At 45.2% G+C, this 19,014-nt stretch overlaps 2 protein-coding genes across 3 annotated transcripts in view; one reads left to right on the top strand and one right to left on the bottom strand.

The window, feature by feature from the left end:
* Window positions 1-2,455: 2,455 nt before the first annotated feature.
* On the bottom strand, window positions 2,456-10,550 carry mrpl41 (mitochondrial ribosomal protein L41). Its single transcript, XM_068011893.1, has 2 exons — window positions 10,445-10,550; window positions 2,456-3,216 (listed from the first exon to the last, which is right to left on the bottom strand). The coding sequence occupies exon 2, from the start codon at window positions 3,202-3,204 to the stop codon at window positions 2,797-2,799; it is 408 nt and encodes a 135-aa protein (XP_067867994.1). The 5' UTR covers window positions 3,205-3,216; window positions 10,445-10,550; the 3' UTR covers window positions 2,456-2,796.
* Window positions 10,551-10,659: 109 nt separating this feature from the next.
* pnpla7b (patatin-like phospholipase domain containing 7b) overlaps window positions 10,660-19,014 on the top strand; it is a 382,057-nt gene continuing 373,702 nt past the window's right edge. For both annotated transcript variants that reach the window (XM_068012742.1, XM_068012741.1), the window contains exon 1: window positions 10,660-10,789. In XM_068012742.1, the coding sequence (XP_067868843.1) occupies window positions 10,747-10,789 (43 nt within the window). In that variant the 5' untranslated portion in view covers window positions 10,660-10,746. The remainder of the gene's footprint in view (window positions 10,790-19,014) is intronic.

The raw sequence follows: 19,014 nt of genomic DNA, 5'->3' as shown, positions 1-19,014 counted from the left end.
TGGTAGAGAAGACTTTAAACTAATGAAAGAGGTGTGGAGAATTCAGGCAAGGGTAAACTGGCGGAGATGATATCAGGGAAAAGTAGAAAAAAGTTAAATGCACTATGTCTAAATACACAAAGCATTTGCACCAAAATTGATGATTTAATAGCACAGATGCAAATAAATGGGTTTGAGCCAATAGTCATTATGGAGACATGTTGCAGAATGACCAAGTTTAGGAGCTAAATATTCCAGGATATTGACTCTTAAAAGACAGGCAAAATAGAAGAGTGGGGGGGGGGGGGGGGGGGGGTGGGTTGCAGGGGCAGGGTAACCTTATCATAAAGTATGGGATACAGACAGTAGAGAGAAAGGTTCTTAGCTCAGAGATTCAAGATGTGAAATCAGTTTGGGTGGAGCTAAGAAACAGCAAAGGGCAGAAAACACCAGAGGAAGTACTTTATAGCACCCCCCCCCCCCTCAACAGTAGTTGCAGTAAAGGGCAGAGTATAAATCAGGAAATTAGAGGTGCATGGGGGTTTTAATTTTCATATAGACTGGGCAAACCAAATTTGTAGTAATGATGGGGCAGACGGGTTCATGGAATATATTCAAGAGTTTTCAAGATCAGTATATCAAGGAACCAACAAGAAAACAAGCTAATTTAGATCTAGTATTGTGGAATGAGGTAAGGTTACGTATTAACCTTGCAGTAAAGGAGTCTTTGGGAAGAGTGATCATAATATGACAATTCTATATTGAGCTTGACCATGATTTAGTTAAGTCTGAAACCAGGGTCTTAAATCTGACCAAAGCAAACTACATTAGGTACGAGTTGGCTAAGGTAGATTGGGAAACTCGATTCAAAGATGTGATGGTAGTTAAATAATGGCAAACGTTTAAAGAATTAATTCATAATTTACCATGAATATACATTCCCTACAGGAATAAAACACCATAGGAAAAGTGTTTAAGAGAAGTTAAAGATGATATTAAAGAGTCTTATATTGCCAAAAAGAACAGTAAGCCTGAGGATTGTGAGGATTTTAGAATTTAGTAAAGGATGACCAAGAAATTGATAAAGAAAGAGAATGAGAGTAAACAAGCAAGACATAAAAACAGGTTGTAAAAGCATTTACAGGTATGTAAAATGGAAGAGATTAGTGAATGTAAATGTGGATCCCCTAGAGACAGAGGAGAAATTATAATGGGAAAGAAAGTGGCAGACATTAAATACTTTATATGTCATCACAAAAAAATTCTGTAATAATGGGGAACCAAGGATCGAGTGAGAATGAGAAACTTAAATTAGTATGAGTGAAGAAATAGTACTGGAGAAATTAATGGGACTAAAGGTCTACAAAGCCCCTGGACCTAACTGCCTACATCCTAGAGTTCTAAGAGGTGGCTGTAGGGTTCGTCGATGCATTGGTTACAATCTTCCAAAATTCCCTCATTCTAGAATGGTCCCAGTGGATTGGAAAGTAGCAAACATACCTTGCTATTAAAGAAGAGGGGAGAGAAAACAGGAAACTATAGGCCAGTTAGCCTGACATCATAGTCGGGAAAATGTTAGAATCTATTAGGAATGTGGTAACAGACTGCTTAGAAAATTATGATTGGGCAGATTCAACACAAATTTATGAAAGCTAAATAGTGTTTGACAAATCTCAAGAGTCTTTTGAGGTTGTAACTAGCAGGGTAGATAAGGGAGAACCAGTGGATTTATTGTATTTGGATTTTCACATTCGGCACCACACAAGAGATTATTACACAAAATTAGGACTCACAGAATTGGTGTAATACATAAACATGGATTGAGAATTAGCTAATGGACAGAAAAGGGAAAGTAGAAATAAACAGGTCATATTTAGGTTGTCAGGCTATAACTAGTTGGGCTCCGTAAGGATCTGTGCTTGGGCCTCAGTTATTTACAACTGAGATCAATAACTTAGATGAGGGGACTGAGTGTAATGTATCCAGGTTTTCTGAGAAAGTGGCAAAGTTGTGAGGAGGACAGTCTGCAAAAGGGATATTGACAGGCTAAGTGAGTTGGCAAGAACATGGCACGTGGAATATGGAGAAATGTGAAGTTCATCACTTTGGTCGGAAAAATAGAAAGGCATGTAGGTACAGCAAGCAAATAGGAAAGCAAATCATGTATTAGCTTTTACTATAAGAGGATTGGGATACAAGTGTAAAAAAGTCTTACTACAATTATACAAGACCTTGGATACTAAGGGAATTAAGGAAATGGGGATAGTGGAATTGAGGTAGAAGATCAACAGTGATCTTATTGAATGGAGGAGCAGGCTGGACGGGCTGAATGGCCTACTCCTGCTCCTATTTCCTACGTCATGACTACCAGTAACAGATCAGTGACTACCCATACTTCTTAACTTTGCCTGCCTCGCAATATTTTCCTGCCACAAAACATATTTGTTAGGATAAAAATGTTCAATTGTACACTGGCTGGAAGAATAAAACTTTTAATTGTACGCTGGTTGTTTTTCCACAGGTCAAGTGGATCTCAGACAAAACTTTTACACGCCTATTATACGTCAGTGAAATGGTAGCAACAACACAGCAATGGATTTGTGAAAGTCAAGGTTTAATTAGGCAATTCTGGTTGTAACGAAAAATCACACACACTAAACTTGTGGGCATAAACAATGTATGGCATCTCTTCTGACAGTCCAGTCAACCAAAATTATTACTTGTCCAGGAATGCCCAGCGCAGATGTAATTTCACACCATAGCTGATTACCACATCCTAGTTATCTCAATTCAGTGTAGAAAACAATCCAGTTTTTATTACCGCACATAATTTTTTGGAAACAGTTGGAAGAGCTTGCCCTCTTGCGTCGGTTCAAAGCCATATTTTTCTAGGTTGTTCAAGTCGAAGTTCCCTTCCTGAAAGTCCTTTTCTATTTGTGGAGCAACAGTTTCTGTGAAGAGTTTCTTGGCTGTCAGGGGTTGCTCTGTTCCTCTTGGTGCTTTATAAGACACATACGGTTTCAGTTTAAAACCTTCTAAATTGGGGACTACAAACTCAGGTACCATTTTCCTGATCTTTATAAACTTGCCGCTGGAAGTAATAAACCCTGCTGGTTTGGCCCCCCGGGATCTATAGAAACTGCGGGGTCCACGTTTGCTTGTGAGTTCTGCTGTCCGATCAGCTCCACGCACCAAACCCCGAGCCAGATTTGATAGTATTCCCATGGTTGATTACACCTAACAAAGATAGAGAAAGGAATCAGGAGTAATCTGAACAGCTCCTAGAGCTAAAGGCTGCCACGTTTCCTGCATTACAACAGTGACGACACTTGAAAAAGCACTTCACTGGCTGTAAAGTGCTTTGAGACATCCAGTAGTCATGAAAGGTGCTATATAAATGCAAGCCTTTCTTTAAAATGTAAAGTCCCCAGCTGCTGTAGTGGGATGTGAAGTCATGTCTCCAGATTGTTAGTCCAGGTGTCTGAATTACTAACCCATGGACAGAACCACCGTTACTATGACTGAACGGTGGTACAGACTGGATGGGTTGAAAGGCCTCCTTCCAGTTCCAAGTTCTCTGCACCAGCTTGCGCCCAAGGCCTCGCTCACACCCTCCCTCCCCCCCACCCAGGCAAGCATAACCAGCAAAATGCCAAGTGGCAAATGAAATTTAATGCAGAAAAGTGTGGTGATTCATTTTGGTAAGAAGAACGAGAGGCAATATAAATTAAAGGGCACAATTCCAAAGGGGGTGCAGGAATAAAGAGACATGTGGGTATACCTGCACGTAAGAACATAATAGGAGCAGAAGTAGGCCATTCAGCCCCTCAAGCCTTCCCTGCCATTCAATAAGATCATGGCTGATCTGTCCCAGGCCTCAACTCCTCCTTCAGGTCTGCTCCACATAACCCCATCAGCCTCCATATCCAAAAGATCATCCTCCACCATTTCCGCCACCTCCAGCGTGATGCCACTGCCAAACGCATCTTCCCCTCTCTTCCCGTCAGCATTCCAAAGGGATCGTTCCCTCCGTGACACCCTGGTCCACTCCTCCATTACCCCCATCATCTCGTCCCCTTCCCATGGCATCTTCCACTGCAATCGCAGGAGGTGTAATACCTGCCCATTTACCTCCTCTCTCCTCACTATCCCAGTCCCCAAACACTCCTTTCAGGTGAAGCACTGATTTACTTGTACTTCTTTCAATGTAGTATACTGTATTCGCTGCTCACAATGTGGTCTCCTCTACATTGGGGAGACCAAACGCAGACTGGGTGACTGCTTTGTGGAACACCTCCACTCAGTCTGCAAGCAGGACCCTAAGCTTCCGGTTGCTTGCCATTTCAACACTGCCCCCTGCTCTCATCTCTATCCTGGGATTGTTGCAGTGTTCCAGTGAACATCAATGCAAGCTCGGGGAACAACATCTCATTTACCGATTAGGCACACTACAGCCTGCCGGACTGAACATTAAGTTCAATCATTTCAGAGCATGACAGGCCCCCCATTTTACTTTTATTTTTAGTTTTTTTTTCTTTCTCCTTTTTAAAATGTTTTTTTGTTTATTTTATTTCATCTTAGTTTGTTCAGTTTGCTTACCCACTTTTTTTTCCATGTTTGTTCTTGCAGCTGTTCAATTTCAGTCCGTTAACACCCTATCTGTACTAATGCTTTGTCTTTCAACACACTATTAACATACTGTTTGCCTTTGCTCCATGACCTTCTGGTCAGCTATTCTGTGACCTTGTCCTATCTACACCTTCTCCTTTCTTATCTCTTACCCCATCCCCCTTTTACTTTCTTATAACCTTTTACATTTCTAATATTTGCCAGTTCTGAAGAAGGGTCACTGACCTGAAACATTAACTCTGCTTCTCTCTCCACAGATGCTGCCAGACCTGCTGAGTATTTCCAGCATTTCTTGACTTTATTTCAGATTTCTAGCATCCGCAGTATTTTGCTTTTATCCCCTTAGAATCTTATGTTTCAACAAGATCACCTCTCATTCTTCTAAACTCCAATAAATGAAGGCCTAACCTGTTTAGCCATTCTTGATAAGACAAACCCTTCATCGCAGGAATCAGCCTAGTGAACCTTTTCCGAACTGCCTCGAATGCTAGTATATCCTTCCTTAAATACGGGGACCAAAAGTGTACACAGTACCGCAGGTGTGGCCTCACCAAAACCCTGTACAGTTGGTAACCAGACTTCCCTATTTTAAAACTCTAACCCCCTAGCAATAAAGGCCAAAATTCCATTTGCCTTCCTAATTACCTGCTGCACCTGCATGCTAACTTATTGTGTTTCATGTACAAGAACATCCAGATCCCTCTGTACTGCAGTACTTTGCAGTCTTTCTCCATCTAAATAATCTGCCTTTTTATTCTTCCTACCAAAGTGGATGACCTCATACTTTCCCCACATTAAACCCCATCTGCCAAGTTTTTGCCCACTCACTTAACCTATCTATCTATATCCCTTTGTGTCGTCACAGCATGCCTCCCCACCAATTTTTGTATCGTCAGCAAATTTGGATACACTACACTTTGTCCCTTCCTCCAAGTCATTAATATAGATAGTAAATAGTTAAGGCCCTAGAACTGATCCTCGTGGCACCCCACTCGTTACGGCTTTCCAACCTGAAAAATACCTAATAATCCCGACTCTCTGCCTTCTGTGTGTTAGCCAATCCTCAAACTATGCTAACACATTACCCTCAATACCCTGAGCTCTTATTTTGTGCAATAACCTTTTGTGTGGCATCTTATCTAACGCCTTCTGAAAATCCAAATACCAGTTCCCCTTCATCCACTCTGCTTGTTATATCCTCAAAGAACTCTACCAAATTTGTCAAACATGATTTCCCTTACATAAAATCATGTTGACTCTGTTTGATTGCATTATGTTTTTCCAAATGACCTCTTCTTCTTTGGCCTCCTTGTCTCGGGAGACAATGGGTAAGCGCCTGGAGTGGCTATAAAGGCCATACTAGAGTGACAGGCTCTTCCACAGGTGCTGCAGATAAAATTGGTTGTCAGAGCTGTTACACAGTTGGCTCTCTCCTTGCGCTTCTTTCTCCTGCCAACTGCTAAGTCTCTTCGACTCGCCACACTTTAGGCCCGCCTTTATGGCTGCCCGCAAGCTCTGGCGATCACTGGCAACTCACTGTACAATGTGTCCTTGGGGATCCTGCCATCTTCCATGTGGCTCACATGGCTAAGCCATTTCAAGCGCCGCTGACTCAGTAGGGTGTACAAGCTGGGGATGTTGGCCGCCTCGAGGACTTCTGTGTTGGAGATACGGTCCTGCCACCTGATGCCAAGGATTCTCCGGAGGCAGCGAAGGTGGAATGAATTGAGACGTCGCTCATGGCTGACATACGTTGTTCAGGCCTCGCTGCCATAGAGCAAGGTACTGAGGACACAGGCTTGATACACTCGGACTTTTGTGTTCAGTGTCAGTGCGCCATTTTCCCACACTCTCTTGGCCAGTCTGGACATAGCAGTGGAAGCCTTTCCCATGCGCTTGTTGATTTCTGCATCTAGAGACAGGTTACTGGTGATAGTTGAACCTAGGTAGGTGAACTCTTGAACCACTTCCAGAGCGTGGTCGCCGATATTGATGGATGGAGCATTTCTGACGTCCTGTCCCATGATGTTCGTTTTCTCGAGGCTAATGGTTCGGCCAAATTCGTTGCAGGCAGCCGCAAACCTGTCGATGAGATTCTGCAGACACTCTTCAGTGTGAGATGTTAATGCAGCATCATCAGCAAAGAGGAGTTCCCTGATGAGGACTTTCCGTACTTTGGTTTTCGCTCTTAGACGGGCAAGGTTGAACAACCTGCCACCTGATCTTGCGTGGAGGAAAATTCCTTCTTCTGAAGACTTGAACGCATGTGAGAGCAGCAGGGAGAAGAAAATCCCAAACAGTGTGGGTGCGAGAACACAGCCCTGTTTCATGCCACTCAGGATAGGAAAGGGGTCTGATGAGGCGCCGCTATGCTGAATTGTGCCTTTCATATGGTCATGGAATGAGGTGATAATAGTAGCTTTGGTGGACATCCGATCTTTTCTAGTAGTCTGAAGAGACCACGTCTGCTGACGAGGTCAAAGGCTTTGGTGGGCTGTAAGCTCCCTAGGAAGCTCCTTTGCTGTGCAACTCTATCCATGGCCATCTGCTCCCATTCTTAGTGCTTTCTCCCCCAATCTACCGTCTTAAACTGTTTAAATTCCCCTGGCTCTTTAATCAGTACATTTTAGCCCTAACTACAAGTTAACAGCTAGTTTAATGTTACCTGGGCCCACTGCCCTCTCCCAGCCATACCTGCTCTTTGCTTTCTTCATTGAGCACTGACTTTTGCTCAAATTGAGATCCAAATTTCTGGACGCCAAGGCTACACTTCTCTACCGGACAGAATTGCAGAGTACAGCTGGTGATACTCTGATCTTCTATCCTGTTGTCTACATCATCCAGAGCGTCCGCGGCCACGGCGTGCAGTAGGTCCAGTGCAGAGAGGAAGGAGCAGCGGAACCCTCGGGTAATAGGACCTACTACAGAGGGGAAGCATTGAGAGGAAGGTGCCCCCGAACACGTGAAGAGCCATGACCCGACCCCAGTTGACTCCATCGCAGAACGGCTCCTCGGCCACAACTTCAAAGTGCCCGCGGGAGATGTGCGGCTCGTAGTGCATCTGCAGCACAATGTCGGCGAATTTCTGCTGGTCCTGGCGCCCGAGGCTGTCGCCCACCTCCCGGAGGACACGGATGAGCTTTCCCGGCGTCGATGGTGGGAACTGATGAAATGTTTTATTACCTGCACCCCCTTCCCCATTCCCCCCCTGCTTCTCCTTCCCAGCTCATTCCCCCCCTCGCATCCCCTTCCCAGCTCCCCCCTCGCACCATCTTCCCCCCGCACCCGCTTTCCTCCACCCCTCCCCCCCTTTCCTCCACCCCTCCCCCCCTTTCCTCCACCCCTTCCCCTCCTCCCGACATCCACCTATCCCCGAGCAGGGGCCCTAACAACCCCACTGCCTTGTGGGCGTCTCGGGAGAGTCCAAGGCTAAGGGAGTAAACCCTGACAGAAAATCCGGAGCGGAACCCCGTAGGCGGTCACGTGTCACCTTTGGCATGTTTCCAGCAGTTCCTGCAGCCATACCGGTGCCAAACGTCGTGCTCTACACTCCTTTGGACCCCACCAGGAAGGCCAAGAGGGGGGTTTTGACACTTGGGCAACTCAGAACCTCCATACATTCGCCCAGGCGCGCGCCATGGAGAGGTCACTCCATAGTTGCCTCACAGCGACCGAAACAACACGGAAGGCAGCAGTTACGGGTTATAAGTCCAGCTCAATTGGCGTAGAGATTGGGCGCCACGGGTTGCCTTTGTCGGTGGGAGAGGTCATCGCACCTCATTGGACAGCTACCGCCTGCCTCAAACCGGGCAGCCCCCGGTCAATAACGTTCTGTCCCGCCACAGTCCACCTGCTTCAATGGATGCTTGGAGCTCAGGGTCATTGCCCGAAAAGCAGACTGCAACACCGCACCAAACAGCACGAAAAAAGGAAAGAAGGTACCAGCCCTTCGTTTGGCAAGCTGGAACGTCAAAACTATGTGTCCTGGCCTTTCGGAAGACATTACACAAATCAACGATTTTCGGAAGACCGCCATCATTAACAACGAGCTCAGTAGACTCAATGTGGACATTGCAGCACTTCAGGAGATACGCCTCCCTGCGAGCCGATCTCTAAGAGAGCAAGACTACACCTTCTTCTAGCAGGGTAGGGATCCTGAAGAACCAAGACAGCACGGAGTGGGCTTCGCCATCAGAAACTCCTTGCTCAGCATGATAGAGCCACCTTCAAATGGCTCAGAACGCATACTGTCCAAACGACCTATTTCTTCCTTAATAATGGACTCTCGCATTTTCCCAATGACAGATGTTAAGCTGGTCTATAGTTTCCTGCTTTCTGTCTCCCTCCTTTCTTGAATAGGGGCGTCACATTAGCAGTTTTCCAATCCGCTGGTACCCTACCGGAATCCAGTGAGTTTTGGTATATTACGACCAATGCTATCTATCTCTGCCAGTATTCTGTGCACCTTTGTATTCCTCTGATACTTGCTCTTGGTTCCCACACCCCCTGACAAGTTACAAGTTTTGCTTCCTTCCAAGCTGAGCTCCCTCTGTGACATCCTTGACCCAGGCACCAGGGAGGCAACACATCATCCCGGAGTCACGTTTACTGCCGCAGAAATGCCTATCATTTCGCCTAACACCACTGCTCTTCCACCCTTCTTCCTCTCCTCCTGTGTTGCTGAGCCAACTGTGGTGCCACAAACTTGGCTCTGACTGCACTCCTCTGAGAAACCATCACCCTCATCATTATCCAAAATGGAAAACTGATTAACGAATGAGATCGTATCAGGGGACTCCTGCACAACCTGCCTGGTTCTCTTAGACTGCCTGGTGTTCACCCATTCCCTCTCTGCCTGCATGCTCCTAACCTGCGGTATGACCACCTCCCTAAAGGTGCTATCCATGTAGCCCTCCACCTTGCGGATGCACAACATTGACTCCGGCCACCGCTCGTTTTGCCTGCAAACTTTTGATTCCACTTTATCTGGGTCACATCCTTTCTTACCCTATTGAAGTGGGCTTTTCCCCAGTCAATTATTCTTATTCTGGACTGCTCCTTGTCCTTTTTGATAACCAACGTAAACCTTAAATCATTAAATATATTCAAAAAAGATAGATAAATTTCTGAATGCCAAAGGGATCTGGGGAGAAAGCGGGAACAGTGTACTGAATTAGACGATCAGCCATGATCTTTGTTGAATGGCAGAGCAGGCCCAAAGGGCTGAATGGCCTACTCCTGCTCCTATTTTCTATTATGATACAATGATCACTGTCCCCTAAATGTTCTCCGACTGACATTGATCCACTTGGCCCATCTCATTCCCAAGAACCAGGAGTAGCAGTGCCTCCTTTCTCACTGGACTGGAAATATACTGTGGAAAAATTTCCTGAACACAACAGGAACTCTTGCCCCCCTCTGCCCTTTACACTACTACTAGGCCTGTCGACATTTGGATAATTAACGTCCCCCATTATAACTACTCTAAAATTCCTGCATCTCTAATTTCATTGTAAATTCGTTTCTCCACATCAGGGTGGGCCAACAAATGGCCTGTGGGCCAGGATCCGGCCTGCCAAAGGTTTCCATCAAGCTCGTGGATGTAAACTGTACTAGAGCCGTTCCACATGCTCACCAAGGGTCCGTGACTGGAGAAGAGAAATTTCCCTTTTCTTCATGCAGACGGGCGGGGGGAGGGAAAGCGGGGCGGGGGAAAGAGAGCGGTGGGGGAGGGGGGTAGAGAGAGAGTGATTCTTAGAGAGCCAGCACGGACAAGACGAGCCGAATGGCTTCCTTCAACGCTGTTATTCTATGACTGACGTAACCAGGGCCTCACCGTCTCTCCCTTGCGATCACGCTCCAGGGCGATCACCTTCACCGACAGCTTCCTCCCTCCTCGATCTCCACCAGCAAACACACACGACGCAACACAGTGCGCCGCTATTGGATAACCCGCGCTTATCCAATTGCCATTCCTCTTGCTGCCACTGCATTGGCAGTTGGCCTATCAGCGGGGCGCTTGACTGCGCAGCACAAAAACTGGCTGTGTTGGGTCAGAAGGAGGCGGAGCGGGGCTTTGGGGTAGCGACAGGCCGGAGACCGGGAAATAGGGAGAAAAAGTGGCCCAGCACAGCGGCCATGGAGACCGGGCCGCCAGATCCAGAGATGATGTTCGACCAAGGTACTGAATCATGTCTCATTCTTTTTAGTGGTGTACCCGGGTATAAACCCTCACCCCCCGCACACACCCAGGTATAAACCCTCACCCCACCCCCCACGTACTCGGGTATAAACCCTCACCCCACCTCCCACACACCCGGGTATAAACCCTCACCCCACCCCCCACGTACTCGGGTATAAACCCTCACCCCACCTCCCACACACCCGGGTATAAACCCTCACCCCCCTCTCCCACACACACACACAAAAATATAAACCCTCACCTCTCTTTCCCCCCTCCCCTCCCTACTACACTCAGTTTCCCACTTTGTTGTCTAAATGCCTGTGTTGTGTTTGTACTGAGTCAACTTGGCTAGGGGTTGCAGCTAGTTCTGGAGTACAGGTCTTCAACATTATGGCTGGGATGTTGTTGTGGTCTTTGCTGTATCTTAGCTGCTTCTTGATATCATGTGGAGTGAAACAAATTGACTGAAAACTGACATCTGTGATATCAGGGACCTTAGGAGGAGGCTGACATGGATCATCTACTTATCACTTCTGGCTGAAGATGGTTGTGAATCCTTGTCATTTGTACTCGTGCTGGGCTCTGCCATTTTTGAGCTTGGGGATGTTCATGGAGCATCATCCTCTTCTGGTTGTTTAATTGTTCACCATTCAGACTGGATGTGGCAGGACTGCAGAGTTTTGATCTGATCCATTGGTTGTGGGATTGCTTAACACTGTAAAGCTGCTTCTGCTGTTTTGTCACAAGTCACGTGGTCCAGATAAGATGCATGCTAGGTTACTGACTATTGGAGTGAGTCGTGCCAGAGTACTGGAGGATTGAAAATGTTGTTCCAAAAGGAGAGTTGAAATAAACCTGGTAACAGTAGGTCAGTTTAATGTCAAAGGTGAGAAAATTACTACAGATCATTTTCAAAGACAAAATTAATTCTCACTTAGATTAATAAGGGGCAGCCAGCATGAATTTGTTAAAATCCAAATCGTATTTGACCAACCTTATTGAGTTATTTGATGAAGAAGCTCTATCTCACCACCTCTCGATCCCTCTTCTGTCACTAAACTGTTTGACATCCAGTACTGGATGAGCTGAAATTTCATCCAACTAAATACTGGAAAGACAGAAGCCTTTGTTTTCAATCCCTGTCATAAACCCCATTCCCTTGCTACCAACTCCATCCCTCTCCCAGGCAACTGTTTGGGTCGAACCAGACTGTTTGCTACCTTGCTGTTCTATTTTACCCTGAGATGAGCTTACTACCATATATCCACACCATCGCTAAGACTACCTATTTCCACCTCTGTAACATCATTTGACTCCACCCTTGCCTCAGTTTATTTGCTGCCAAAACCCTCATCCATGCCTTTGTTACCTCTAGATTTGACTATGCCAATGCAGGCCTGCCTAGCCTCGCTAGTTCTACCATTTGAAAACTTGAAGCCATTCAAAACTCTGCAGCCTGTGTCCTAATTTGCACCAATCTCCCCTGTTGTTGCAGACCTTCATTGGCTCACAGTAAGCAACGTCTAGATTTTAAAACTCTAGTTCTTGTTTTCAAATTCTTCCACGGCCTCACCCTTTCCTATCTCTGTAATTTCTCCAACCCCATAACCCTTGAGATCTCTGTGCTCCTCTAATTCTGGGCTATTGAGCATTCCCCACTTTAATTGCCCTACCATTTGCGGCCGCACCTTCAGCTGCAAGACCCTAAGCTCATGCTAAATTTCTCCACCTCACTACCTCTCTCTCCTCCTTTAAGGTGTTCCTCAAAACCTACCTCATTGAGCAAGCTTTTGTCATCTGACATATCTCCTTATGTAACTTGGTGTTAATTTTTTTCCTAACACTTGTAAAGTACCCTGGGATGCTTTATTATGTTAAAGGCACTATATTAAATGCAAGTTATTAATCGAGAGGATTGATAAAGGTAGTGCAGTAGATGTTGTACATATGAGGTTCTTTTATCAAATGCCTTTTGAAAGTTCATAACTGATTTCTTCAGAAAATAGAAGCACATGCCATTTAAAGGGATGGTGGTAACTTGAATATGAAAGTGGTTAAGGGATAGGAGGCAGAGAGTAGTGGTGAATGCCTGTTGCTCGAACGGGAGCAAAGGATGTAGTGGCGTCTGCGGGGGTTAGTATTAGGACTGTTGGTTTTCTTGTTATATATAATGACCTGGACATAAGGAGTACAATTTTGAAATTTGTGGATGATACAAAATTTGCCAACGTAGTAAAGAGTGAGCAGGATAGTAGCAGACTTCAGAAGGATACAGGCAGATTGGGGAAATGGGAAGACAGGTGGCAGATGCAATTTAAATAAGTGTGAAATGATGCAATTTGGGAGCAACACCATGCAGAGGCCGTATAATAAAGCATGCTGTTTTGAGGGGGGTGCAAGATAAGAGGGATCTGGAGGTGAATATTCACAAATCTTTCAAGGTGGCGGGGTAAGTTATGCGGTTAAGAAAATGAATGGAGTACTTGGCTTTGTAAATAGGGACATTGAATAGAAAAGCAAAGAAGCCATGCTCAATCTTTACAATCTCTGATTCGGCCTCATCTGGAGTAGTGTGTTTAATTCTGGGCACAGCGCTTAGAAAGAATGTCAAGGCCCTGGAGAGGGTACCGAGGAGGTTTACCAGGATGAAGGAATTCAGTTATGTGGAGGGATTGGAGAAGCTGGGATTGTTCTCCTTAGAGCAGCGAAGGTTAAGGGGAGATCTAATTGAGGTATATCTGAAAAGGAGTAATTTGCCGGGTTATTGGGAAAAAGCTGTAGTGTGATACTAAATTGATCAGCTCTTTCAAAGAGCCGGCACAGGTGTGATGGACTGAATGGCTGCCTTCTGGATTGTAAGATTTTATGATTTAGGATACATGTAGCTTCACTAGATTGGTACCTCCTTTTCAGATATGCCTGGTGCTGTCTTGGCATGCTCTTGTATACTAATCAAACCTGGGTTGATCACCAGACTTGATGGTAATGATTGCCCAGCATATCCCTCATTATGAAGTTACAGAGTGTAGTGGAATACAATTCTGCTGCTGATGCGGATGTCCAAATTGGTGCTGCTAGATGTGTTTTGAATCTATCCCATTTAGCACGGTGGTAGTGCCACACAACATGATGGAAGGTGTCCTCAATGTGGTTATGTAGTTCACTGGTTAGACAACATAGAACCATAGAATGATTTTTTTTTCATTAATGGGATGTGGATATCACTGGCAAGGCTAGCATTTATTGTCCATCCCTGTAATTGCCCTTGAGAAGCTGTGGTGAGCCGCCACCTTGAATGCAACTGAATGGCTTTCTAGGCCATTTCAGAGGGCAGTTACGAGCTAACCACATTACTGTGAATCTGGAGCCACATATAGCCCAGACTGGGTAAGGATGGCAGATTTCCTTTCCAAAAGAACATTGGTGAACCAAGTGGGTTTTCACAACAGTCCAGTAGTTTCATGGTCACCATCACTGATATCAGCTTGTTATTCTGGATTTAATTAATTGAATTTAAGTTATGGGCGGCGCAGTGGTTAGCACCGCAGCCTCACAGCTCCAGCGATTCTGGGTACTGCCTGTGTGGAGTTTGCAAATTCTCCCTGTGTCTGCGTGGATTTTCGCCGGGTGCTCTGGTTTCCTCCCACCACCAAAAGACTTGCAGGTTGATAGGTAAATTGGCCATTATAAATTGCCCCTAGTATAGGTAGGTGGTAGGAGAATATAGGGACAGGTGGGGATGTGGTAGGAATATGGGATTAGTGTAGGATTAGTATAAATGGGTGGTTGATGGTCGGCACAGACTCGGTGGGCCGAAGGTGCTGTATCTCTAAATAAATAAAAAATAAAAAAGTTTCCTATCTGCCGTGGTGGGATTTGAACTTGTACCTCCAGATTATTAGTCCAGTAGAGAAGGAGGCTATTCAGCCAGTCATGCCTGTGTCAGCTCTTTCCAATAGCTTATACAATCAGGCAAGCTCCCCTTCTCAATCCCCATAGCCCAGCAAATGTTTCCCCTTAAAATATTTATCCAGTTCCCATTTCAAAGTTATTATTGAATCTGCTTCACCCTTTCAGGCAGTGCATTCCAGATCACAACAATTTTTTTCCTCATGTCACCTCCAGTTCTTTTGCCAATTACCATAAATCTGTGTCCTCTGGTTACCGACCATTCTGCCACAGGAAACGGTTCTCCATATTTACATTATTGCATCCTTCGTCATTTTGCACACGTCTATCAATTGTTCCCTTATCCTTCTCTAAGGAGAACAACTCCAGTTTTTATAATCTCTCCACATAGTACCCTTGGCAGCATTGTCGTAAACCTCTGCACCCTCTAACGCCTTGACTTCCTTCCTAAAGCATGGTACCCAGAATTAGTCACAGTTCTCCAGCTGAGCCTGAAGCAGTGGTTTATAAAGGTTTTGCTTAACTTCTTGCTTTTGTGCTCTGTGCCTCAATGCCAAGGATCTTGTAAGCCTTTTTAACAGCTTTTTCAACTTGTTCTACCTTCAGAGACTTGTGTGTGTACACCCTCAGGTGTCTCTGTACCTGCAACCACTTTAAAATTATACCCTTTGTCTCTCCTCTTCCTACCAAAATAAATCACTTCACACTTCTCTGAAGTCTGTTACTATCCTCTCTGTTTACTACATTTCCACATTTTGTGTTGTCTGCTAACTTTGAAATTATGCCTTGTTTATACCCAAGTCCAGGGCATTAATATAGATTAAAGAGCAGTGGTCTGAACACTAACCCCTGGGGAATGCCACTGCATGTTCCTTACTAATCTGAAAAGTAACTGTTCACCAGTTCTGATGAAGGGTCACTGACCTGAAACTTCAACTCTGCTTCTCTCTCCACAGATGCTAGCAGACCTGCTGAGTATTTCCATCATTTCTTATGTGTTCACCATTATACTCTGCTTTCTGTCTGAGTCAATTTTATGGCCATGCATATTTTTAATCCCATGGGCTTTAATTTTGCAAGCAGGTTTATTATGTGGTATTTTCTGAAATGCCTTGTGAAAGGCCATATTGATATCAACCGCATTGCCCTCATCAACCCCCTCCATTACTTCAAAGAACTCGGGCAAATTAGTCAAACACAATTTGCCTTTCACCCATCTGTGCAGACTTTCAATTATTAGCCCATACTTTTCCAAATGCCAATTAGTTCATTATTGGCTCTCAGATTTTCCCCACCACTGACATTAGGCTGAGTGGCCTGCTTTTTTTTAAATCCCTTTTTCTTTTTACAAAATAGTTATATTATTTCCACTGGTTTACTCCACATGCAACGGGGAAATGACCCAGTGCACTGGGCACAGCAGGTAAGGTGTCATGACTTCTGGATTTCATTCAACTCAGTGATGTCATTTTCAGAAAAAGCAGCTCATTGCCGTTCATGGTCACGAGTGTGGCCCAAGTCTTGGGAAAAGGTGGGAAAAGAGGTAGAGGCCAAATGTGGTGCAGGTTACCTGCCCCTTTCCCCTACTCCCCTCCCCCCCCCCCCCCCCTCTATTTTCTCTCTCAGACCACCACCCCCCCCCCCCCCCTTCCCAGTCTCCCTTCCCTCTCCACCCCCCACTCCCCTTTCCCGGTCTCCTCTCTTCCCCCCCCCCACCCCCACCTTCCCAGTCTCCCCTCTTGCTCCCCAACCCCTCCTGGTTTCCCATCTTGCGCCCCCAGTCTCCCCTCTTGTCTCACCACCACCACACCCTCTCACCTCACCCCCCCCAAGTTTCCACTCTCGTGCACCTCCCACCCCAACCGGTCTCCCCTCTCTCATCCCCATTCCCCCCAGTGTTCTCTCCTGCTTTTGCAGGTTGCCCCAGAGTAACATTTTGCTGAATTTTTCTTAGAATTTAATTGAAATCTTAAAACTCAAATAAGTATTAAAATAAGTGTTTTGGCAGGCAAGCATGTTCTGATTTTCTTCTGATTGATGGGCGGCGCAGTGGTCAGCATCGCAGCCTCACAGCTCCAGCGACCCGGGTTCGATTCTGGGTACTGTCTGTGCGGAGTTTGCAAGTTCTCCCTGTGTCTGTGTGGGTTTTCGCCGGGTGCTCTGGTTTCCTCCCACCTCCAAAAGACTTGCAGGTTGATTGGTAAATTGGCCATTGTAAATTGCTCCTAGTATAGGTAGGTGGTAGGAGAATGGTGGGGATGTGGTAGAGAATATGGGGTTAATGTAGGATTAGTATAAATGGGTGGTTGTTGGTCGGCACAGACTCGGTGGGCCAAATGGCCTGTTTCAGTGCTGTATCTATAAATAAAATAAATAAATGATGCTATTTCTAGATTGTAATTTATTGAGCCTGTGTGCTAAATGTGGATTGCAACCAGTAATTAAATGTGGCAAGAAATCACCTGCAGTTCGGGAGACAGCCATATGCATACTGGTCCATTCTCAACACCGATTTATATAGTTGTACCATGATTTCAGTGCAAACTCATTAATCAAATTAATCCCGTCCTGGACATTGTCCTTCCAGACTGCAATCCATTTCCATGCTGTTGTTCCAAAATGTGTCCCTGTTAAATAACCTGTTGTTTTATTCTGTGTTGGGCCCAGTTACGGTGGATGTGTATCAGACAGTGGCCACCCTGATCCTAACTTGTTGCTGTGCTTGCTGTAGCGTATTCTAATTAGTTTTCCAACAAATTGTGGTGTGATTTTGCCACTGGAGGATCAGGGAGCACAACATTGAGTGTTAAATTTTCTTGCTCTGTCCACTTGAGCTGGGAAAGTATCTGGCAGTGTCCTTTTAGATTCTGTCATTCCCAACTGAAGAAAGCATGTTAAGCTATATAATAGGGTGAAGTCTTGATGGTTACAACCCAGTCATTTGTGATGGGGGCAATGTATGGATTTGTAATGGTTTAACTGTGTTCAGGAAAATTTTCTACAGCAGTATGTTTCTAGTGCAATGAGAAAGGGGGCACTGCTGGGCTTGGTTCTTGGGAAAGAGGTGGGCCAAGTAGATCAAGTGTCAGTAGGAGAACATTTAGGGGACAGTGATCATTGTATCATAAGGTTTCGGTTGGCTGTGGAAAAAGGCAAAGAACGATTAAGATTGAGTAACTGGGGGAAAGCCAACGTCAATGGGGTATGAACGGACCTAGGACGAATAAATTGGAGTCAAAGGTTGACAGGAAAAATGGTTGCTGAACAATGGGCTACCTTCAAAGAAGAGATCGTTCAGGCACAGTCAAGGTATGTTCCCTCGAAGGGGAAAGGTTGGGTAAACAAGTCGAGAGCTCCCGGGATAACAAAAGAGATAGAGATTAAGGTAAACAAAAAAAAAAAGTGCTTACGACAAATGCCGGATAGAAAATGCTATGAAGAACCAGGCTAAATATAGAAGGTTCAGAGGGGAAGTGAAAAAGAAAATAAGAGAAGCAAAGAGAGAGAGAGTATGAAAAGAGACTGGCAGTTAACATAAAAGGGAATCCCAAAGTTTTCTATAGACATATAAATATTAAAAGGGTGGTAAAAGGATGAGTGGGGTGGATTAGGGACCAAAAAGGGGATTTGCGCATGGTGATAGAGGGCATAGCTGAGGCATTAAATGAATACTTTGCATCTATCTTCACCAAGAAAGAAGATGCAACCCAGGCAATGGTGAAAGAGGAGGTAATTTGAACACTAGAGGGGTTTAAAATTGATGAGGAGGTACTGGATAGGCTGTCGGTACTTAAAGTGGTTAAGGCACCAGGACTGGATACTGAGGGAAGTGAGAGTGGATATTGCAGAGGCACTGGCCTTAATTTTTCAGTCTTTAATAGACTCGGGGGTGGTGCCAGAAGACTGGAGAACTGCAAATGTTACACCCTTGTTCAAAAAAGGGTGTGAACATGAGCCCAGTAACTACAAGCCAGTCAGTTTTACTTTGGTGGTGGGTAAAATTCTGGAACCAATAATTCTGGACAAAATTAATAGTCACATGGACAAATGCAGATTAATTAAAGAAAGCCAGCATGATTTCTTAAGGGAAAATCATGTTTAACTAACTTGCTGGAGTTTTTTGAAGAGGTAACAGAGGGTTGAGGAGGGTGATGCAGTTGATGTAGTGTACGTGGACTTTCAAAAAGCATTTGATACAGTGCTGCAGAACAGACTTGTGAGCAAAGTTAGAGATCATGGAATAAAAGGGATGGTAGCAATATGGATGCGGAATTGGCTGAGTGACAGGAAAGAAAGACTAAGGGTTAATGGAT

Source organism: Heterodontus francisci, chromosome 32, assembly GCF_036365525.1.
Source record: "Heterodontus francisci isolate sHetFra1 chromosome 32, sHetFra1.hap1, whole genome shotgun sequence".
Taxonomy (NCBI): Eukaryota; Metazoa; Chordata; class Chondrichthyes; order Heterodontiformes; family Heterodontidae; genus Heterodontus; species Heterodontus francisci.
The sequence above is the reverse complement of the archived record's forward strand: the minus strand, read 5'-3'. Positions and strand labels throughout refer to the sequence as shown.

Bases quoted from the DNA above. Each gene is read 5' to 3' on its own strand.
- mrpl41 (XM_068011893.1), bottom strand. From the start codon at position 3,204: ATGGGAATACTATCAAATCTGGCTCGGGGTTTGGTGCGTGGAGCTGAT.